A 24274-nucleotide genomic window follows, 5' to 3' on the forward strand; every position below is an offset into this window, starting at 1 on the left:
GAGACGCAGAGTGCAAGAACAAGAACAAAAGAGAAGGCAAAGACCTGAAGTATTAGTGACGAACAGCGTGTAAGATCAGATAGATACTGTAGACTGTGCCCATTGCCCCAGGAGATGAACTATCTGTACCTGAAGAAATCTGGAATTCCTGTTGCCTCTTTCATAGGTTAGCCTCATGGTACTATCAATAACATGTTTAATGAGAACAAATTGGATTCCACAACTAGGAGATGTAATGATTCTGAAACCAATTTGATTTGTTTCTTCCGGAAATTGTGCATGTGAAAAATGGGAAAACTCATTAAAATGTATCATGACATGAAGGAGCAAACATATGACCATTTAAGAAAGAACTTGTATTTATATTTTTTCACAGCAGCGAATTCTTTTTGAAGTGTAGTTATAATCCACTGAAGACACTAGAGCCAATCTGTGCAGATTCCACAGACAGCAATAAAATGAATGATCGGATGCTTTGGAGAGAATGCCTGAACATTTTTAATTGTGGACTAATAGCTAGTGTAAGATGTAAACTCTGTCAAATTTGTTTTCTAGACTCACAGTACTGGACTCGGATGGTGCTGAGAACTCGGCAACTGCTATGGTGATTGTCAGCAGACCGGTGGATTATCCACCGATAGCAAATGCTGGTCCGAATCAGGCAATTACCCTGCCCTGTAATAACATCACCCTGAATGGAAACCAGAGCAGCGATGATTATCAGATTGTAAATTACGAGTGGTCACTCAGCCCGAACAGCAAGGGAAAGGTGGTTGCAATGCAGGTCAGTCCTATTGGTGTTTCTGCAACCTGACTTCACATATTTTGTCAGGAACATTTTTGCATGAACTGAAAGCAGAGAAGGACAATTTAAGAGTTAGGAAAAGCAAAGATGCATTGTATCCCATACTTCCCCCAATAGGAAATAATCATTCTAACAATTATACAATGTAGAACATGGTGTGAATGGGGTGGGTTTCAATGGGTAAAACAGGTGACAGCAAATTGCAGCCCACTTTGTCACATTGAAATACAATCTGAGAGAGAGATAATTTCAGGTCACATCCAATCCCCCTCGCTGACAAACTACAAGCCAGCAACTTCCTAGAGTCTGAAATTCAATGAATATGCAAATCAGGATTCTAATACCTGTTTCAGCCCAAGCCTTTAGCTGTAAACTGGGCAGAAGGTGCGCCCTACTCGTGTTCCCCTCATTTTTTTCTGGATCTACTGCAGTCCTTGAAGGAACTGCCTGAGCCCAGTGATGAAGGATTGTCCACATTTATGGTTAAATAGGGCAGCATAGTGGCGCAGTGGTAGCACTGCTGCCTCACGGCGCCGAGGTCCCAGGTTTGATCCCAGCTCTGAGTCACTGTCTGTGTGGAGTTTGCATATTCTCCCCGTGTTTGCGTGGGTTTTGCCCCCATAACCCAAAGACGTCCAGGGTAAGTGCATTGACCACGCTAAATTGGCCCTTAATTGGACAAATGAATTGGGTACTCTACATTTATAAATAAAACATTTATGGTTAAATTAATGTGGAACCGGAAAGCAGACTTTTGCCCTTGGATTCACAATAATACAGTGGGCTGCTGCTGGAGTAAGCAGATCATTTTATTTTTGGAGTCCAAACCCAGGGCAACATTCTCCTAAATTTAGGGGGGGGGGGGGGAGAGAGACAATTCGGCGGGAGGTCCAAAAATCGATTTTGAGCCATTGTGAATTTACTGCTGCTGCTCACCATGGTGGATTGGAAAACCCATTGGAGGCCAGTGTGAAATCTATATGCATCCTGCTAAAAGCCAGACCACCTAAGCCCAATTATTCACGACACCAATGGGAAAACATGCCGTGAAAAATGCATCTGGAATAATGTGGTGTTCAAATGTCGGGTCTCACCTGAATAATGCCTAGGGCTGCCTCAGAGTTTGGGGTGGAGGCCGCCAGCAACTCTGGACCCTGGGACACCACAGCAGTGGGTAGGAAGCATCTACAGGTGTCCTAGAGGAGGACCTTCTTCTAGCCTCAGAATGTTCCAGAAGATCCACCTTCTGGCCTCACAGTGCTCCCAGAGATCTATCCTCCAATTCAGGAAGTCCATCTTCTTCAGTGGTGGGTCAGTGATGTTGGGCACCATTTGCTGCCTGGATAGGGGGCGGCCTATCACCACCAGGCCTGTCCCACCACTGAATACAGCTCAAAACACACCCGGTTACATAATTAATGAGGTTGGGGTCTGAAGAATTGGCATGTTTTCCTGATGGTCTCTGCAATGGGGAACCCCAGATGGGAGAATTCCACTCCCAATTTTGTGGAAAATATCTGGTGCATATTCTAAGTTCAATGCCTATTTTGCACCTGTTTCTGATGTTGCACAACTTTCTCCACTGCTCATTCTGCACACGGATGCCTGACCTGATCTTGAGCACTTGTCGCTGATGGTGAATAATGGATGAAAAATTACCACTTTTTTAACAAATAACATATGAGTGCTCATAATCTCTGAGCACTACATAATCAGATAAAATTAAAAGTGAACTATTTATATTATATCTTTCACAACCTTTGCATGTTCTAAAAATACTTTATAGGCTTTTTAACAAAATTGAAGCCATGAGATAAAAGGGCAGTAGCAGCTTGGGTACAAAATTGGTACGGAATGGGAAAAGAGGGTTGTGGTAAATAGCTGTTTGTCCAAATGGAGGGAGAGGAACCCCAGTCCTGTTCCCCAATGTTTAGTACTACAGGATCACTGCTATTTTTGTTTCACATTAATGACTGGACTTGGGGGTAAAGGGCACACTTTCGAAATTTGCAGAAGACATGAACTTGGAAGTGTAGTAAACAGTGAGGAAATTGGGGAACGTTGAGAAGAGATCTGCTTGAAGTATTCAAAATCATTAAAGGGTCTAAACAGAGTACATGGGGAGAAACTGTTTCCCCCTCTTGAAAGGATCGAGAATGAGGGGGCACAGATTTAAAGTGACTGGTAAAAGGCGCAAAAGTGGGCAGCATGGTGGCACAGTGGTTAGCATTGCTGCCTCACAGCACCGAGGTCCCAGGTTCGATCCCGGCTCTGGGTCACTGCCTGGTGGAGTTTGCACATTCTCCCCGTGTTTGGGTGGGTTTCGCCCCCACAACCCAAAGATGTGCGGGTTAGGTCAATTGGCCAAGCTAAATTACCCCTTAATTGGAAAAAATGAATTGGGTACTCTGAATTTTTTTTTTAAAAAAGACGCAAAATTGATATGAGGAAAAGCTTTTCACATAGTGGGTGGTTAGGGTCTGGAATCTGCCATCTGGGGGTGTGGTGGAGGAGGGTCCAGGTGAGGCGCTCAAAAGGAATGAGAGGGCTGTCTGAAAAGGAAAAATGTGCAGCGCTATGGGGTTAAGGCAGGAGAATGACACTAAATGAGATGCTCATTTGGAGAGCCGTGCTGACACAATGGGCTGAATGGCCTCCTGTGTTGCAACAATTCTGTGATGCTGTGAATAGAGGTCAAGAGGGCAAAGGCTGGTGGAATGGGTGGACACATGGCAGAGGAAACTCACTGCAGAATAGTGGGAGACGATGCATTCTGATAGGAAGAATGGGTAAAAGCAATACAACCTAAATGGTACAATTTTAAAACAGTAGCCAGGCAAGAGAGATACCTGGGAGGGGGGGGTCATTGTGCACTCGTTTTTGAGCATGGCAGGACAGGTTAATAAAACATTTAACATTGAGATCCTGGGCTTTATAAATAGAGGCATGTAATGCAAAAAGCAAATTATGCTAAACCTGGATAAAACGCTAGCTCAATGTGCGTTCAGCTCTGGGGAACACATTTTAAGGAAGGGCAGGGTACAGAAAAGATGTACCGGAATATTTCCAGGGATGAGGGATTACAAGTACATGGATTGGCTTGAGACACTTCAATTCCTTTCCTTGGAGCAGAGGAGGCTGGGAAGAGATTAGATCAATTCAACTACGCAAGATTCAGATAGAGTAAATAAAGAGACACTGTTTCTTATAGATGGAAGTGCAATAATTTAGAGGGCATAGATTTAAAGTAATTGACAAAAGAAGCAATAGCCTTGAAAAGAAAGTTGGATAAATACTTGGAAGGAGGAAAAAATTGCTGGCATCTGGAGAAAGTCCCAACACTTGCTCTGACTGGATTTTTAAAAAAATATATTTTTATTCTCCTCTTTTTTTCACATTTTCTCCCAACTTTACACCCACCAACAATAAACAATAAGCAGTAACGAGTATAATGTCAATCCCCATATCAACAACAATCCCATTCTCCCACCAACCCCCAAACTGCCCGCATGTTAACATAAACAAATAACAAAAAGGAATAAGTAATCACCCATAGTCACCATTAACACATACTGTCACCCTCCCCGCAACCCTCCCGACCCCCAACGAGGCGAAGGCTACAACATCTGCCACCAGTTTCCAATCCCGGCTGGTCCAACACCCCGAATATGGCCTCCCGAGGGCCCGGGTCCAGTTTCACGTGCGCCACTTTAGAGATTAGCCTAGAAATCTCCTTCCAGTAATCCTCCAGTTTTGGACAGTACCAAAACATATGAACGTGATTTGTGCCCCCCTCCCCCCTTCCTGGCAAAACCTCGAACCGGCTTCCGGTTGCGGCTATGACCAGCTAAGTCGCACATTTGGCAGCTCCTGCGACAAAGGTGTTTAAGGGCCGATTGGAGGGCCCCGACGGTACTGTAAAGACGAATCCCGGTGGGGGAAGGCTCCCTGAGGAGAGTGAGACCAACTTTATGGTCGGTACTCGGAGTGGGGCGACAAAAAAAGCGGCAGCAGCTCCCCAAAAAAAGCGGGGGAAGAGGACCAAAATGGCGGCCGGTGGCGCACTAGAAGATTGGAGAAAATGGGCGGAGGAGCAGCAGGCCGCTCTCCTCCGGTGTTTTACGGAGCTGAAAGTGGAACTCTTAGAGTCCATGAACGCGACGACCACAAGGCTGATGGGGGCCCAGGCGACCCAAGAGGCGTCGATAAGAGAGCTGCAGCAGGAGATGGCGGTGAGGGAGGAGGAAGCCACGGTCCTCGTGGGAAAGGTGGAGGTGCACGAGGCACTCCACCTGAAATGGCAGAGCCGCTTTGAGGAGCTGGACACGCGAATGAGGCGGAAGAACTTGAGGATCCTGGGCCTAGCAGAAGGCCTGGAGGGGCCTGATCTCCCGAAATATGTAGCGGAGATGCTGAGCTCCCTGATGGGAGAGGGGGCCGGTCCATCGCCCCTGGAGCTGGAAGAAGCATATCGGGTCATGGCTAGGCGGCCTAGGGCAAACGAGCCCCCGAGGGCGGTGCTGGTGCGGTTCCAGCGTCTCTGCGATCGGGAGAAAGTGCTGAGGTGGGCCAAGAGGGAGAAAAGCAGCAAATGGGAGAATTCGACGGTGCGGATATATCAGGACTGGAGTGCGGAGGTGGCAAAGCGGCGGGCCCGGTTTAACCGAACGAAGGCGGTGCTGCACGCAAAAAGGATCAAGTTTGGAATGCTGCAGCCAGCGCGCTTGTGGGTCACCTACAAGGACCAGCACCATTACTTTGAGACCCCAGAGGAGGCATGGACTTTTGTTCGGGAGGAAAAGCTGGACCTGAACTAGAACTTGGGAACGCCGGCGGTCGAGGCCGCCCGAGTACCCTTGACTGATCAAGTGGCCCATGTCTTTCTTAGGCCAGGTCGGAACTTGGTTAAAGTTGATGGATCGTTTGGTTTCTTTGAAACTTGTGTTATTGGGGGTTTCTTTGTTCCTTTTTGTGTGTCTCTTCCCGTTGCCAACTTCCCTTAATTATTGTTGTTGTAGGGGGGGCTTTTTTACTGTTTTTTGATCTGTTCTTTAAGGGTTATGGTTACTGTTCTGTTCGATGGAGGGTGATGGTTAAGTACGTTATTATTGGGTAGTTATTTAGTTATGCAGGCATAGTTATGTATTTATGTATTTATTTGCGATTTGTTATTTATATTGTTATATTGTTAAGTTGGGGAGGCGGGACGGGGGGGGGAGCAAGTTGGTTATGCGTGTTTTCTTTTTCTCTTTTTTCTTCCTCTCGTTTTAAGGGGGCTTTGTTATCGGCGTGGATGGGGACGGGGGTGGAATTGAAGATGGCGGGGTAGGGTGTGGCCGGGCGAAAGCGCGGGCTCTCCCCTGTTTCCCGCGCGCGGGACGGAGGAAGGGGGAGGAGAGAAGAGTGGGGTGTGGCCAGCAATGGCGGCTTTTCCCGCGCTGAAGCGGGGTCAGAGAGGGATGGCAAGGGGGGGGGAGGCCCCTCCCCCCCCACATCGGGAGGAGTCGGAGTGTGGCAGGGGCAGCCGGGTCAGCGAAAACCAGCTGACTCTCGGGAGTACGATGGTGGATACACTGCGGCTAGGAGGGGTCCTAGCCAGGGGGGGGGGAGGGAAGGGGGGTTAGGGGGGGATACCGGGTTGCTGCTGGAAAGGCTGAGGACGGGAAGGGAAGAACGGGAGGAGAGAGGGGGGGGGGGCCATCGCCATGGGGAACGGGTCAGAAGGGGAGGGTCGACCCGGGGCGAACAGGGGACAGGACATGGCTAATAGACAGGGGAAAGGGACGGGTCGCTCCGCGACCCGGTTGATTACTTGGAATGTGAGGGGGCTGAACGGACCGGTCAAGAGATCAAGGGTTTTTTCACACCTAAAGGGACTGCAGGCGGATGTGGCAATGTTGCAGGAGACTCACTTGAGAGTAGTAGACCAGGTGCGCCTGAGAAGGGGGTGGGTGGGACAGGTGTTCCACTCAGGCTTGGACGCAAAGAACCGGGGGGTGGCGATTTTGGTGGGAAAGAGGGTGTCGTTCGTGGCGGCGCAGGTGGTAGCAGATAAGGAGGGTAGGTACGTGATGGTGAAGGGTAGGCTGCAGGGAGAGAATGTGGTGCTGGTAAATGTATATGCCCCGAATTGGGATGACGCGGGTTTTATGAGGCGCCTGTTGGGCCTCATTCCGGGTCTGGAGGCAGGAGGCCTGATCATGGGGGGGGACTTCAACACAGTGCTCGACCCTGGGCTGGACAGATCGAGTTCCAGGACGAATAGGAGGCCGGCAGCGGCGGAGGTGCTAAGGGGGTTCATGGAGCAGATGGGGGGGGTAGACCCTTGGAGATTTGGCAGGCCAAGGGCGAGGGAGTATTCTTTTTTCTCCCACGTCCACAGGGTGTACTCCAGAATAGACTTTTTTGTACTGAGCAGGGGGCTGATTTCGAGAGTGCAGGACACGGAGTACTCGGCCATTGTGATTTCGGACCATGCACCACACTGGGTAGAGGTAGAACTGGGGGAAGCACGGGACCAGCGCCCATTGTGGCGCCTGGATGTGGGGCTGCTGGCGGACGATGAGGTGTGCGGAAGGGTCCGGAAGGGCATTGAGAGATATCTGGACACGGGCGAGGTGAAGGTGGGGGTAGTCTGGGAGGCCCTGAAAGCAGTGATCAGAGGAGAGCTGATCTCCATAAGGGCACACAGAGAAAGGAAGGAGAGGCAGGAGAGGGAGAGACTGGTGGGGGAACTTATAGAAGTGGACAGGAGATATGCGGAGACACCAGAGGAGGGGCTGTTGAGGGAGCGGCGCAGTTTACAGGCCCAGTTTGACCTACTGACCACTAGGAAGGCGGAGACGCAATGGAGAAGGGCACAGGGTGCGGTCTATGAGTACGGGGAAAAGGCGAGCAGGATGCTAGCACACCAGCTGCGCAAGCGAGATGCAGCCAGAGAGATTGGGGGAGTGAGAGAGAAGGGAGGGAACGTAGTGCAGAAGGGGCAAGAGGTGAACGGGGTCTTCAGGGATTTCTACAGGGAATTGTACCGGTCTGAGCCGCCCAGGAGGAGGGGGGGAATGGAGAACTTCCTCGATAGATTGAGGTTCCCAAAGGTCCAGGAGGAACGGGTGGAGGGGCTGGGGGCGCCGATAGAGCTGCAGGAACTAGTTAAAGGGATAGGCCAGATGCAGGCGGGGAAGGCGCCGGGGCCGGATGGGTTCCCGGTGGAATTTTATAAGAAGTATGTGGACTTGGTGGGTCCAGTGCTGGTGCGAGCCTTCAATGAGGCGCGAGAGGGGGGGGCTCTGCCCCCGACAATGTCACAGGCCCTGATCTCCTTGATCCTGAAGCGGGACAAAGACCCTGTACAGTGCGGGTCCTACAGGCCTATCTCCCTCTTGAATGTAGATGCCAAACTGTTGGCAAAGGTCCTGGCAACCAGAATAGAGGATTGTGTGCCAGGGGTAATCCATGAGGACCAGACGGGTTTCGTAAAGGGACGACAACTTAACACAAATGTCCGGAGACTGTTGAATGTAATTATGATGCCAGCAGTGGAGGGGGAGGCTGAGATAGTGGTAGCACTGGATGCGGAGAAGGCATTCGATAGGGTGGAGTGGGAATACCTGTGGGAGACGCTGGAACGGTTTGGGTTTGGGGAGGGATTTATCAAGTGGGTGAAGCTGCTGTATTCGGCCCCGATGGCGAGTGTGGTTACAAACGGGAGGAGGTCGGAGTATTTTGGGCTCCATCGAGGTACCAGGCAGGGATGCCCCCTATCCCCCTTACTATTTGCATTAGCGATCGAACCGTTGGCGATGGCACTGAGGGGTTCAGGGGGGTGGAGAGGACTGACAAGGGGAGGGGAGGAGCATCGGGTATCACTCTATGCGGATGATTTGTTGTTGTATGTGGCGGATCCGGAAGGGGGAATGCCGGAGGTAATGGAAATACTAGCGGAGTTTGGGGACTTTTCGGGATATAAATTAAATGTGGGTAAAAGTGAGGTCTTTGTGATACACCCGGGAGATCAGGGGGAGGGAATTGGGCGGCTCCCCTTTAAGAGAGCAGTAAAGAGCTTCAGGTACTTGGGGGTGCAGGTGGCAAGGAACTGGGGGACCCTCCACAAGCTGAACTTTTCAAGGCTGGTGGAGCAGATGGAGGAGGAGTTCAAGAGGTGGGACATGGTACCGCTGTCGCTAGCAGGGAGGGTGCAGTCAGTCAAAATGACGGTCCTCCCGAGGTTCTTGTTTCTGTTCCAGTGCTTGCCCATCTTCCTCCCCAGGGCCTTCTTCAAGAAGGTAACTAGCAGCATTATGGGCTATGTGTGGGCACATGGCACCCCTAGAGTGAGAAGGATTTTCTTGGAACGGAGTAGGGACAGTGGAGGATTAGCGCTACCCAATCTTTCCGGATACTACTGGGCGGCGAACGCATCGATGGTGCGCAAGTGGGTGATGGAGGGGGAGGGGGCAGCTTGGAAACGTATGGAGAGGGCGTCCTGCGGCAATACAAGCCTGGGGGCGCTAGTAACGGCACCATGGCCGCTCCCCCCCACAAGGTATACCACGAGTCCGGTAGTGGCGGCCACCCTTAAAATCTGGGGGCAGTGGAGGCGACACAGGGGGGAAGTGGGGGGTCTGATGGCGGCGCCACTGAGAGGGAACCACAGATTTGTCCCGGGGAACACTGGCGGGGGATTCCAGAGCTGGCACAGGGCGGGCATCAGGCAACTGAGGGACATGTTCATAGAGGGGAGGTTTGCGAGCCTGGGAGAGCTGGAGGAGAAATTTGAGCTCCCCCCGGGGAACACGTTTAGATACCTGCAGGTGAAGGCATTTGCCAGACGACAGGTGGAAGGATTTCCCTTGCTTCCCGATGGAGGGGCGAGTGATAGGGTGCTGTCAGGGGTCTGGGTCGGAGAAGGGAAGGTCTCGGACATCTACAAAATAATGCAGGAGGTGGAGGAGGTACCGATAGAGGAGCTGAAAGACAAGTGGGAAGCGGAGCTGGGAGAGCAGATAGAAGATGGGACATGGGCGGATGCCCTAGAGAGGGTCAATTCGTCGTCGTCGTGCGCAAGGTTGGGCCTCATCCAATTTAAGGTGCTGCACAGAGCCCATATGACGGGGACTAGGATGAGTCGGTTCTTCGGGGGGGAGGACAGGTGTGTTAGGTGTTCGGGAAGCCCTGCGAACTATGTACATATGTTCTGGATGTGTCCGGCACTGGAAGAGTTCTGGGAGGGGGTGGCGGGGACGGTATCGAGAGTGGTGGGAACCAGGGTCAAACCAGGGTGGGGGCTAGCGATTTTTGGGGTTGGGGTGGAGCCAGGAGTACAGGGGGCAAGGGAGGCCGGAATATTGGCCTTTGCGTCCTTGGTAGCTCGGAGAAGGATCTTGATTCAGTGGAGGGACACAAGGCCACCAAGTGTTAACACCTGGTTAAACGACATGGCAAGCTTCATCCAATTGGAAAGAATCAAATTCGCCCTGAGAGGGTCGGTACAGGGGTTCTTCCGGCGGTGGCAGCCCTTCCTTGACTTTCTGGATCAGAGATAGGAACTGGAGGCCGAAACAGCAGCAACCCGGGGAGAAAAGGGGGGGGGGGGGGGGGGGGGAGGGAGGGGGGGGGGGGGGGATAGCAACGAAGGGAGCACGTAAGCGGGGGGTCGCGGGCAATGACTGCCCGAGGCCATCGGCAGAAAGGGAAAAACGGTTTGGTTGCTAGACTGATAGCGCGGGGGGGGGGGGGAAGGGAGGGGGGGGGGGTGCGCGCGGGGGAGGGCGTGGGGAGGATTTTCCAGGGGGGATTTGTGGTGTTATAATTTAAAATGTAATAGGGGGAAATGTTTGTATCGAAAAATTTCAATAAAAATTATTTAAAAAAAAAAAAAACCTCGAACCTGCATGTATCTAAACATATCCCCCTGCTCCAGCTCATACTTCGCTCCCAACTCCTTCAATCCTGCAAATCGACCCCCAAGAAACAAATCTTTTAGTGTCTTAATCCCCTTCTCCTCCCATTTCTGAAAATTTCCATCTCACTTCCCTGGCTCAAATCTGTGCTTCCCCCGAATCGGCATTTCCCTTGACCCTGCCCCCAAGCCAAAATGTCGGCGAAACTGCCTCCAAATTCTCAATGAAGCTATTATTACCAGACTCCCTGAGTATTTCCCCGGGGCCGTTGGGAGCGGCGCTGTTGCTAGTGCTTTCAATCCTGAACCCCTGCACAAACTCTCCTCCATTCTGACCCACTGGGAATCAACCCCTCTGACCCAGCTCCGCACCTTCTCCACATTCGCCGCCCAGTAATAATCGGTGGGGGGGGGGGGCGCCGTGAATCCATCCAGCTCTCGCCAGCTGCTGAATTCTCCAGCGCAGGGGATTTAGCGGGGGCGGGAATTGCACCGCGCCGATCGGGGGCCGTTGGCAGCGCCGCCCCCCCCCCCCCCCCCCGGTCGACTCTGCAGCCCGCGATGGGCCGAGTGGCCGCCCGTTTTAGGCCGGTCCCGCCGGCATAAATTACAACAGGTACTTACCGGCGGGACCTGGCTGCACGGGCAGCCTCCGGGGTACTCGGCGGGGGGGGGGGGCAGGATGATCTGGCCCCAGGAGCTGCCCCCACGGTGGCCTGGCCCGCGCTCAGGGCCCACCAATCCGCGGACGGGCACTCGATTCCTCCGCATCGGCTGCTGTGGTCCTCCGCGATGGCCGACACGGAGCTGAACCTCCCCTGCGCATGTGCTGGGATGACGCCAGCGCACGCTGTTGCTTCTGCGCATACGCCAACTTGCACCGGCCGGCGAAGGCCCTTCAGCGCCAGTTGGTATGGTGCCAAGCCCCTTTCGCACCGGTCGGCACGACCCAAACCACTCCGGTGCCGGCCTAGCCTCTGAAGGTGCGGAGGTTCACGCCACTCCTTCGCTTCGGAGTTGCCCGCCCTGCTGATTCCCGCAGAATCCCGCCCCAGGTTCGGACGACTCAAACCCCCTGCCTGCCTTCCCCTCTGTAGCAGCACCTTTCTAACTCTGGCCACCTTCCCTCCCCATATGAACGAGGTAATCGTCCCTTCAATCTCTCTGAAAAATGCCTTTGGTAGGAAACTCGGCAGGCATTGGAAAATAAACAGAAATCGTGGCAACACATTCATTTTAACCGCCTGTAGCCGACCTGCCAGTGACAGAGGGAGACCATCCCATCTTGCCAGATCAGCTTTCACTCTCCCCAACAAACTAGAAATATTGTACCTACGGAGCCCCCCCCCCCCCCCCCCCCCCCCCCCACAATCCCTGCAACCTGCACTCCCAGATATCTAAAGTGAGTCCATGCCCCACAGAATGGCAGCCCCCCACCCCTGCCCCCACCCACGGTCGAGACATCACAAAACACTCACTCTTGTCTAGATTTAATCTGTACCCCGAGAAAGACTCAAACACCCGAAGCAGCTCCAATATTCCCCTATTGACACACTCGGTTTCGACATGTACACCCTGTGCTCTATCCCCCCCACCCCCCCGCACTATCCCTTTCCATACCCCCAAACTTCTTAACGCGACGGCCAATGGCTCAATCACGAGTGCAAACAGTAGGGGGGGACATAGGACTTCCCTGCCTAGTCCCATGGTGGAGAGAAAAGTATCTCGAGCTGATGTTGTTTGTGCATAAGCTCGTCCTCGGCTCCTTATCTAGTAGCTTTACCCAATTCACAAATCTTTGGCCAATCCCAAACCGCTCCAGAACAGCTCCATCAAGTACCCCCATTGTACCCAGTCAAACACTTTCTCGGCGTCCAATGCCACAACCACCTCTGTTTCCTTCCCCTCCGCCGGTGCCATAACGACGTTCGATACCCTTCTAATGTTCGAAACGATCTGCCTCCCTCTCACAAACCCCGTCTGATCTTCACCTATCACCTTTGGGTGGCACTCCTCTAGCCTACCTGCCAGTACCTTCGCCAATACTTTTGCATCCACGTTTAAAAGTGATCTGGGCCTGTACGACTGTGGTGGTGTGATTAACATAGCTGCCTGCCATTGGTGCAGAACACCGGCTTACCATTGGCCCTGGTCGGTTATGTGCCTCTCGACTGATTGGTTGAGACCAGTCATGTGACGGCTCCCCAATTGGTTGAGAGGCTGAGTTAACCCCGCCTCTAGGGCGAGGTATAAATACCCAGCACGCCCGGCGGTCGGCCATTTACTGCAGTCAACCGCAGGGCTAACATATAGCTTATTAAAGCCTACTTTTGTACAGCAACTCGTCTCGCGTTCAATTGATGGTTCATCAATGACCCCCACACTGTTAAATCCTTATCTTTTTTGAGCAATAGGGAAATCGATGCCTTCCCAAAGGTTGTGGCAACACCCCCTTCCCTATCACCTCCTCAAACATCCCCACCATAAGGGGTGCCCGTTTATCCTTGATTTTTTAAAAATAATATTCCACCGAAACTCTGCCAACTTCCCCGACTGCATCCTCCCAATCGTATCTTTTATCTCCTGCTCCACTATCGCTCCTTCTAATGTAGCCCTGCCCCCCTCCCCTCACCTCGGGTACTCCAGCCCATCTAGAAATTCCTGCATCTCCCGGTCTCCCCCAGGTGGCTCTGACCTGTACAACCTCTCATAAAATTTCTCAAAGACCTTGTTAATCTGATCTGGGGCCACCACCAACTTCCCTGCCCTGTCCCTCACCTGAACAATTTCCCTTGCCGCCGCCGCCTCCCTCCGAAGCTGACCTGCTAACATACACCCCGCCTTCACTCCATGCTCGTAAACTGCATCCCTTGCTCACCTCAGTTGGTGCACCGCATTCCTGGTAGATAGTCGGTCAAAGCTCGCCTGTAGTTCCTTCTTCTTTTCCAACTGGGTTGGGTCCCCAACTTCTGCATACCTTCTGTCTACCTCCAACATCTCATCTTTTACCCTCTGCCACTCCAACCTCTCCTCTTTGTCTACCCTGGCCTTAAATGAGATCACCTCATCCCTCACCACCACCTTTAGAGCCTCCCAGACAACTGCCTTCAACACCTCACCCGCACAGTTGAAACCTACATATTCCTCAATTACTTTTTCAATTTTGCCACAGAACCCTCGGTCCCCCAACCCAGTCCTACATCTAATTACCACCCCGGCTGACTGGGGTGTTTTAATTCATTGGGACTGGACGGCATGTCTTATGAAGAAAGGTTGAGGAAGCTAGAGCTTTTCTCACTGGAGCGAAGAAGGCAGAGAGGTGGCTTGATAGAGGTGTACAAGGTGATGAGAGGCATGGATAGAGTGGATAGCCAGAGACTTTTCCCCAGGGTGGAAATGGCTGTCACGAGGGGACATAATTTAAGATGATTGGAGGAAGGTATAGGGGAGATATAGGTGCTTTACACAGAGAGTGGTGGGTGCGTGGAATGCACTGCCAGCAGAAGTGGTGGAGTCTGAATCATTAGGGACATTTAAGCGACTCTTAGACAGGCACATGGACAGCAGTAAATTGAAGGGGTGTAGGTTAGGTTGGTCTGAGATTAGCATAAATGGTCGGCACAACATCGTGGGCTGAAGGGCCTGTACTGTTCTATGTTCTATACATAATCTCAGAGTCATAGAGCTCTACAGCACAAAGGCCCTTCGGTCCATCGCCCTTCTGCACCAGTCAAAAGCAACCACCCCAACTATTTGAATCCCATTTTCCTACACTTAGCCTTGTACGCCTTTGAATCGCAAGTGCACAACTCAATACCATCTAAAATGTTTTGAGGGTCTCTGCCTCCACCACCCTTGCGGCAGTGAGTTCCAGACTCACATCACCCTCTGTTGAAAAGGTTTCCCCTCACATCCTCTCTAAACCTCTTGCCCCTTACCTTAAAACCTTCGCCCCCTGTCATTGATCCCTCCACCAAGGGGAAAAGTTTCTTCCTGTTTACTCTAATTACGTGCCTCATAAATGTATACATTTTGGGGCAGCACCGTGGCGCAGTGGCTGGCACTGCTGCCTCATGGCGCTGAGGACCCGGGTTCGATCCCGGCCCCGGGTCACTGTCCATGTGGAGTTTGCACATTCTCCCCGTGCCTGCGTGGGTCTCACCTCCACAACCCAAAAAGATTTGCAGGGGAGGTGAATTGGCCATGCTAAATTGCCCCTTAATTGGGAAAAAAAGAATTGGGTACTTTGCATTAAAAAAAACAGTAATTTTATACAACTCAAACCTGTTCCCCTTAGTGTCCCCTGCCCCAAGGAAAACAGCCCAATATATCCAAGATAAAAGCAAATTACTGCGGATGCTGGAATCTGAAACAAAAGCAGGAAATACTGGACAATTTCAGCAGGTCTGAGAGTATCTGTGATGTGAGAACGGGGCTAACGTTTTGAGTCTGGATGATTCCTTGTCAAAGCTGGAGAGAGAACTGGAAATAGGGCCAGATTTATACCGTTGTAGGCGGCCGTGGAGCGGTGAGGCTGGATGGAGGGCGAGTGATAGGTGGAGATTGACAAGATGTCGTGAACAGAAAGACAAAAGGAACGTAAATGGGAGTGATTAAGGCTAAGAAGGGTGCTGATAGAGGCACATAAGGGCAACTAGAAACGGAACAGATAGGGTGGGGGGAGGGGGGCAACGATGACGGAAAAACAGATCAATGCAAGAAATGAAAATAAATTGATAGAAATGAAGATGGAGGAGAGAGCTCATAGTCTGAAGTTGTTGAACTCGAGGTTGAGTCTGGAAGGCTGTAACATGCCTAATCAGAAAACCCAGCCCCACTGCTCCAGTGGTTTTAATAGACTTACAACTGAGCCTGCCTGTGACCAGAAGAACTGAGGGCAGGCTCACAAGGCTGCAGCACTTTATACTTCCGGTAGTGGGAGGGGCCATGGGCGGAGCCGAGGGTGGAGCCCTGTACAAGATCCTCATCTCCCCCTGTGGGCAGAGCCGCGCAACGGCTCACAGACAGAGCCCACAAGGACACAATACTATACAGTGTGAATTACATGAAGTACATTTACCACAATGTGCATACCAGAACTGCACACAATACTCTAGCTGTGGCCTAACCAACATTTTGTACAGTTCCAGCATAACCTCCCTGCTCTTAAACTCCAAGCCTTGGCTAATAAAGGTAAGTATACTTATGCCGTAACCACTGTATCTACCTGGCATGTTACCTTACGATCCCTCTGATCCTTGGTGCTTCTTAGGGTCCTACTATTCATCATGTATTCCCTTGCCTTGTTTGTCCTGTCCAGGTGCATCACCTCACACTTATCCGGATTGAATTCCATTTGCCACTGACCAACCGATCTAACCAGCCCGTCTGTATCCTCTTGTAATCTAAGGATACCCTCCCCTGATTTAAGAACTCAGCGACCAACTTAAATGAGTATGCCACCACCGTCACAGACTTCATCAGCAAATGTGTGGACGACTGCATGCCAAAGAAAGCAGGACGTACGTTCCCCAATCGGAAACCATGGGTCAATTGAAGATTGACTCCCTACTGAAGGACAGATCTGAGCCGTTTAAGTCAGACGACCCTGCCCTATACAAGAAATCCAGGTACGACCTCTGCAAAGCCATCCGAGATGCCAAAACAGAATATCAAGCCAAGCTAGAGTCACAGACAGACTCTCGGCGATTGTGGCAAGGACTAAACAACATAACGGGCTACAAAGCAAAGCCGAGCAGTATCTCCAGCAGCAGCAGCGCAACCCTCCCCAATGAACTCAATGCATCCTATGCTCGGTTCAAGCAGGTGACCAACAATCCGCTGTCGAGTGCCCCAGCAGCCCATAACTCACCCATACCCACCATCACAGCTTCCGAAGTCAGATCAGCCTTCCTGAAAGTGAACCCTCGGAAGGCGACGAACCCGGACGTGATCCCTGGTCGTGCGCTCAGAGCCTGCGCGGACCAGCTGGCAGAGGTGTTCGCAGACATCTTTAACCTGTCTCTACTCCACTCCGAGGTCCCCACCTGTTTCAAGAAGACCACCATCATACCGGTACCAAAGAAGAACCAGGCAACGTGCCTCAATAACTACCATCTGGTAGCCCTGACTTCAGTCATAATGAAGTACTTCGAGAGGTTAATCATGAAGCGCATCACCTCCATATTCCCAGAAAGCCTTGATCCACTGCAATTCGCATACCGTCGCAACCGGTCCACAGCAGATGCCATTTCTCTGGCACTACACCCATCCCTAGAGCATCTCGACAGCAAGGACTCCTACATCAGACTCCTATTTATTGACTACAGCTCCGCCTTCAACACCATAATCCCAGCCAAGCTCATCTCAAATCTCCAAAACCTAGGACTTGGCTCCCCACTCTGCAACTGGATCCTCGATTTTCTGACCAACAGACCTGAATCATTAAGAATGAACAACAACACGTCCTCCACAATAGTCCTCAATATTGGGGCCCCGCAAGGCTGCATACTTAGCCCCCTACTCTACTCCCTGTACACACACGACTACGTGGCAAAACTTGGTTCCAACTCCATCTACAAGTTTGCTGACGATACAACCATAGTGGGCCGGATCTCGAATAACGACGAGCCAGAATACAGGAGGGAGATAGAGAACCTAGTGGAGTGGTGCAGCGACAACAATCACTCCCTCAATGCCAGCAAAACTAAAGAGCTGGTCATTGACTTCAGGAAGCAAAGTACTGTACACACCCCTGTCAGCATCAATGGGGCCGAGGTGGAGACGGTTAGCAGTTTCAAATTCCTAGGGGTGCAGATCTCCAAAAATCTGTCCTGGCCCACCCACATCGACGCTACCACCAAGAAAGCACAACAGCACCTATACTTCCTCAGGAAACTAAGGAAATTTGGCATGTCCAGGTGCACCATAGAAAACATCGTATCTGGCTGCATCATGGCAACTGCTCGGCCCAGGACCGCAAGAAACCTCAGAGAGTCGTGAATACCGCCCAGTCCATCACACAAACCTGCCTCCCATCCATTGACTTCATCTACACCTCCTGCTGCCTGGGGAAAGTGGGAAGCATAATCAAAGACCCCTCCCACTCGGCTTACTCACTCTTCCAACTTCTTCCATCGGGCAGGAGATACAGAAGTCTGAGAACACGCATGAGCAGACTCAAAAACAGCTTCTTCCCCGCTGTTACCAGGCTCCTAAATTACCCTCTTATGGACTGACCTCATTAACACTACACCCTGTATGCTTCATCCGATGCCGGTGTTTATGTAGTTACATTGTGTACCTTGTGTTGCCCTATTATGTATTTTCTTTTATTCCCTTTTCTTCCCATGTACTTAATGATCTGTTGAGCTGCTCGCAGAAAAATACTTTTCACTGTACCTCGGTACACGTGACAATAAACAAATCTAATCCAATCCTCTATCTACCACCCCACCAATTTTTCATTGGAAGCATTTTGCTTAATATTGCCTTGCTCTTTACATAGATGCAGAAGAATAGAAGTTGAATGCCATTTGTGATTTTATTAAGAATCCACGTCTAACCCTGCTGCCTTGCTTTTACCGCCTGGCTCTGCTTCATCCTTTTCAAATGTTTACCTCATTTACCGTAAAATATTAAATGGTCTCTGCTCCAGTTACTCCCTGCGGCAAAGAATTTTGTGTTCAAATTTATCCCAACCTCCTTTTCTCACCCTCTTGTGACAATTTTAAATTGGTGATTCCTTGCCACTGATCCCTCAATTAGAGGCAGTAGTCCTTCACTAATCACCATATCAAAACCCTTTATAGTTTTACAAACCTCTATTAACCCTCCACATGGTCTTCTTGGCCCAGTAGTCCCAGCACCTCCAGTCTTTCCTCCTAATTCTCAATATCGGCCTCTATGTTGTGAAAAGGACATTGAGAAACAGGAGAAAGTGCAAAAAAAGATCCGCTTGGATGTTACCAGAACAGAGAGGGTACATCTATCAAGAAAAGACTGAGAAGTGACCTGATTGATGTGTTTGTAATTATGGAAGGTTCGATAGGATAGACATAGGAAAGATGTTTGTGTTTGTGGGGAAGTCCAAAGCTACGTGCCATTAGTATAAAATGGTCACTAATAAATCAATAAAGAACCTAGAAGAAAGTTCTTAATTCATAGTGGTTTGAATGCAAAACGTCGCCCGCATGGATTGGTTGAGTCAAATAGAAAATGTGCATTAAGGTAAGCTCGTCATGTACTTGAGGGAGAAGAGAAAAGAAGGATATTTTGATAAAATAAAGTGGGAGATGACTTGTATGGAGCATAAAGGTTGAATATCATGTTATTGTGCTATAGAAATTCAGTGCTATTGTATATAATTTCCCAGTGTCCTGCTGAATCTACTTGCACATTTACCACAATGGGGTCCATAAAACTGCATTTAATTGTGATCTAACTAAAGCTGTGCACAAATTTATCGTTACTCTTGTGACTTCACTTTCAGTATTAGTTTAGCAGAGCTGCTGTACTTGTTGCCTTATTAAACTGGGATTGTAAATTGCAATTCTTTTGTCCAGGGTGTGCGGACACCTCACCTCCAGTTGTCTGCGATGCAGGAAGGGGATTACACATTCCAGCTGACGGTGACGGACTCTGCTGGGCAGCAGTCATCAACTGAGGTTATAGTCATTGTACAACCTGGTGAGTAGCGAACAGAAAACTACCTGACTGCTGGCTGATGGTGCTCATTGAAAGGCAGCCTTACCCCAGTGTCATGTGAGAGTACCTTTAAGAAATGGGTGTTTTAGAAATGTACCTTCAAGAAACGGAGCTGCTCATGTTACTGGAGTGATGTCAGAGTCTGGGTGGAGCTGAGCTCTACTGCATTTTAGTTTCAGTTTGAGAAAAAGCTTGGGTGTGTCTGTTTTTCAGTGAGCTGCATCTGGAGTTAAAACAAAATGGCTGTACTGTTGATCTCTGCCATCCAAAGACTATCTCTGGATCATTTGATGAATTCAGAAGAATTATAAATGTCTTCAGTAGTGAGTGTAAACTCTGATGTGCTTCTGTTTAGAGGTTTGTTCAGTCTCTTGGGTGTAAAAGGACAGCATACAGGTTACTTAATGTTTTATTCTTTGGGGGTTATCTTTGAATTAATGGTTGCTAAGATATTCACTGTTTGTTTTAAAAAAGGTTAACTTGAGTTCATAGAATAAACATTGTTTTGCTTTAAAACATATTTTTCATTTCTGCTGTACCACACCTGTAAAGTGAGCCGTGTGCTCCCCATACCACAATCTATTAATAGTTGTGGGTCAGGTGAACTCCATGATACACTTTGGGGTTTTCTAAACCCTGGCCCATAACAATTGGGGGCTCGAGGGGGATAAAGTCTATCTATTGGATTGGCTTAGTGAACTTAAAGACCGTGAGGGGTGAGCATATTGTGGTTGCCTTTCAGGTGTGGTTTTCCAGTTTAAGTAGGGTGTGTGTTGTGGACAATGGCTCTTTTAGATGCTCAGAGGTTTTTGGGGGTGGAGACGGTCACACGCAGTACCTTACGGACAGAGACTAAAAGCAGACTGTTAGATTTGGCAAAAACGTTGCAGTTAACATTACCTGATGAAATGCGAAAAGTTGAGATAATTATGGCGGTGGCTAAGCATTTAAAGTTGCCCGAGATACACTTTGACTCATTGGAAATGGCAAAAAATTCAGTTGCAAATTAAACAAATGGAACATGAGAAAGAATTAAAGCAGCTTGAATACAAAAGAGATAGAGAGGAAAAAGAAAGAGAAAGGGAGATACAGATCAGGGAAAAAGATAAAGAGAGAGAGTTTGAACTTCAGAAAATGGCCATGAAACATGACACTCAGTTAAAATTGGTAGGTATAAAGGGAAACGTAAAGTTGGATGATAGTGATGAGGATAGTGAGAAAGAGCATCTAAGTCAAAGGCGTGGGGGGGATCTATTTAAATATGTCCAAGCATTGCCAAAGTTTGACGAGAAGGAGGTAGAAGCCTTTTTCATTTCATTTGAGAAGGTGGCTAAACAAATGAAATGGCCACTGGACATATGGTTATTACTGATTCAAACAAAGCTGGTAGGTAGGGCTAGTGAAGTGTTTACATCACTACCGGAGGAGGTATCTGGGACGTATGAGGAGGTGAAAAAAAATCAATCTTAGGTGCATATGAACTAGTGCCTGAAGCCTACAGACTAAGGTTTAGAAATTTAAGGAAATAATTTGGTCAAACATACATGGAGTTTGAAAGGATCAAACAGTAATTCTGATCGATGGATATGGGCTTTGAAACTAGACCAAACGTATGAACCTCTGAGAGAAATTATACTTTTGGAGGAGTTTAAAAATTCAATTCCCGATGTAGTGAGAATTCACGTGGAAGAGCAGAGGGTTAAAACTGAGGTTAGCAGCAGAAATGGCAGATGATTATGAATTAGTTCAGAAATCAAAGCTTGCTTTCCGAAATCAGTTTCAGCCTGTGAGGGATAGAAACTGGGGACATGAGAAATACGCAAGTGGTAGAGGTAAAGGTGATCTGATGGGAGATAATAAGGAGGGTGTACCTCAGATTAAAAAGGAAATCAAAGGAGGGTGGAAAAGAAATGAAAAGTTTCAAATGTTTTCACTGCAATAAACTAGGCCATGTGAAGTCACAGTGTTGGTGGTTGAAGGCTGATGTGGTAAAACAGGATAAGACAGTGGGGTTTGTTAGAGTGGTAAAGGAAAGCCCAAGGGAAGCGAAAGAGGTGATTGATAAGAAGGTACCAGATGTCTTTAAAGAATTTTAAAGAATTGGAGTTGAGTGGTAGGGTTAGTAAGTCCTCACTGCGATTGAGGATAGCACCCCCAGTTAGAGCTAATCGTATTGGGTCTTCATTTCGTTTTTCGTTATTTTGAATTTAAGAATCCGTGCTTGTCCCCTTCGACAGATAATGAATCCTGGGGAGGTCTGGGTTCCTTCTGACTTTTCCTTAAAGTTGGAATGTTTTTTTGGGGTTCTGAGACTAGGAGGAATGGAATGGTGGTGCATGATGAGGTGGGCTTGGTTAATCCTTGACAGATTCGTTGAAAAGAGACTATTTGCCATGCCTCTGCATTGTTGGAACCCTTCCCTTGCGTGGGGGTAGGTTTGATGGCCCCCTTGTCCAGGTGGTCTTTTATGGTGGTTTCCTGAGTGTCCTGCACATTGTGGTTGGATTTTCCATGTGGAAATAATGTTTGTGTCGCTGTTGAGGCAGCACTGTTGCTTCCCTCAATATCCGTCTTGTGATAGTGTGCAGTGCGGGGCGGTGGGTTCGTGTGTTCTTCCCTTCTCTTTATCTAGATGAGCAGTGCCCTGTTATAAATTCTGGTCCAGTGGTCTGTGGCAGATTCCCCTCACTGTACTGGGAGGAGGAACCCGAACCCCCCCCCACCAACGGCGCACAAATCATAGGATAGAATCCCTAGAATCATAGAATCCCGACAGTGCAGGAGGAGGCCATTTGTCCCATTGAGTCTGCAGCAAATGCTCTGAAAGATCACGCTACCTCGGCCCACTTCCCCACCCTATTCTGCAACCCCATCTGACCTGCACATCTTTGGACTGTGGGAAGAAACCAGGGCACCCGGAGGAAACCCACACAGACATGAGGAGAACATGTAAACTCCACACAATCAGCGAAGGCAGGAATTGAACCCATGTCCCTGGTGCTATGAAGCAGCAATACTAACCAGTGTGCCACCGTGCCATCCTATTATTGGGTGCCTTTATGATTCTTTCTTCGGTGATGAGGTCTCCCCAGCCAGGCCTGGTGTAATTCTTTTTCAGTGTAAGTGGGAGTGATGCACTGCCCTGGATGTGGTTGGGTGGGGTGCAGGATCGACTCGTGTATAGGGTTTGGGGTGTTCTGGGGATACTGTAATTCGGGGCTGGTTTAGCACAGTGGGCTAAACAGCTGGCTTGTAATGCAGAACAAAGCCAGCAGCACGGGTTCAATTTGCGTACCGGCCTCCCGAACAGGAGCCGGAATGTGGCGACTAGGGGCTTTTCACAGTAACTTCATTGAAGCCTACTTGTGACAATAAGCGATTATTATTATTATTATTGTGTGTCAGAATGTGCTGGGCTCGGCCAGATCCGGTGTTGTGGTTGGTATCCTGCTGCCCCTTGGAACTTAGGATATCCCTTGTCAAAGGAATGAATTATGGACAACTTGAGAGGCTGGGGTTTTGCATCTTCTTTTCACGGGACCTGCGGTTGAGCCGTGCCCTGTATTATGGTTGATATCCTGTTGCTCTCCTAATGGTCGGGCTGTTTTCTTGTTTGAATGAGCAGCTTCTTCTCTTTTTCATTAATGTCTGATGGACGTGTGCTGGGGGAATACGGACCCATGATTGGGTCCTGATCCTTTGCTGTTCTGTAATCCACTCCTGGTAATTCTAGTTTTCTTGGGAGGTTTCGATGACACTGATCATAATCCGAACATGTTGCTGCTGGTCCCCTCTGTATAAATGTATGGAATAATGTTGGTTCTGTGCTGGGCCTGAAACTGGGGTTATGTTGTGTTGTTAGATTGGATTGGATTGGATTGGATTGGATTTGTTTATTGTCACGTGTACCGAGGTACAGTGAAAAGTATTTTTCTGCAAGCAGCTCAACAGATCATTCAGTACATGGAAGAAAAGGGAATTAAACAAAATTCAAGAAAATACATGAGAATACATAATAGGGCAACACAAGATATACAATGTAACTACATAAGATTGGCATCGGTTGAAGCATACAGGGTGTAGTGTTAATGAGGTCAGTCCATAAGAGGGTCATTTAGGAGTCTGGTGACAGTGGGGAAGAAACTGTTTTTGAGTCTGTTCGTGCGTGTTCTCAGACTTCTGAATCTCCTGCCCGATGGAAGAAGCTGGAAAAGTGAGTAAGCCGGGTGGGAGGGATCCTTGATTCTGCTGCCCGCTTTCCCCCGGCAGCGGGAGGTGTAGATGGAATCAATGGATGGGAGGCAGGTTCGTGTGATGGACTGGGCGGTATTCACGACTCTCTGAAGTTCCTTGCGGTCCTGGGCCGAGCAGTTGCCATACCAGGCTGTGATGCAGCCCGATAGGATGCTTTCTATAGTGCATCTGTAAAAGTTGGTAAGGGTTAATGTGGACATGCCAAATTTCCTTAGTTTCCTGAGGAAGTATAGGCGCGTTGTGCTTTCTTGGTGATAGCGTCGACGTGAGTGGACCAGGATAGATTTTTGGTGATGTGCACCCCTAGGAATTTGAAACTGCTAACCATCTCCACCTCGGCTCCGTTGATGCTGACAGGGGTGTGTACAGTACTTTGCTTCCTGAAGTCGATGACCAGCTCTTTAGTTTTCTGGCATTGAGGGAGAGATTGTTGTCATTACACCACTCCACTAGGTTCTCTATCTCCCTCCTGTATTCAGACTTGTCGTCCGATATGTATATATGGAAAACCCTTTTAGAACTTCGGTTCTTGTGTATTTTTGTTGTATGTTTCCTATTTTGTTTAAGGGTGGACATGAAAAATCCATGATTGGTCCCTGCATGGGTGC

At 49.4% G+C, this 24274-nt stretch overlaps 1 protein-coding gene across 2 annotated transcripts in view; it reads left to right on the forward strand.

Annotated features, from left to right (window-relative positions):
* The window catches only part of LOC119965927 (dyslexia-associated protein KIAA0319-like), a 145574-nt gene that overhangs the window by 82374 nt on the left and 38926 nt on the right, over nt 1-24274 (forward strand). For both annotated transcript variants that reach the window (XM_038796949.1, XM_038796950.1), the window contains exons 10-11: nt 556-784; nt 19271-19394. In XM_038796949.1, the coding sequence (XP_038652877.1) occupies nt 556-784; nt 19271-19394 (353 nt within the window). The remainder of the gene's footprint in view (nt 1-555; nt 785-19270; nt 19395-24274) is intronic.

The sequence above is a fragment of the Scyliorhinus canicula genome, chromosome 5 (genome assembly GCF_902713615.1).
Source record: "Scyliorhinus canicula chromosome 5, sScyCan1.1, whole genome shotgun sequence".
Taxonomy (NCBI): Eukaryota; Metazoa; Chordata; class Chondrichthyes; order Carcharhiniformes; family Scyliorhinidae; genus Scyliorhinus; species Scyliorhinus canicula.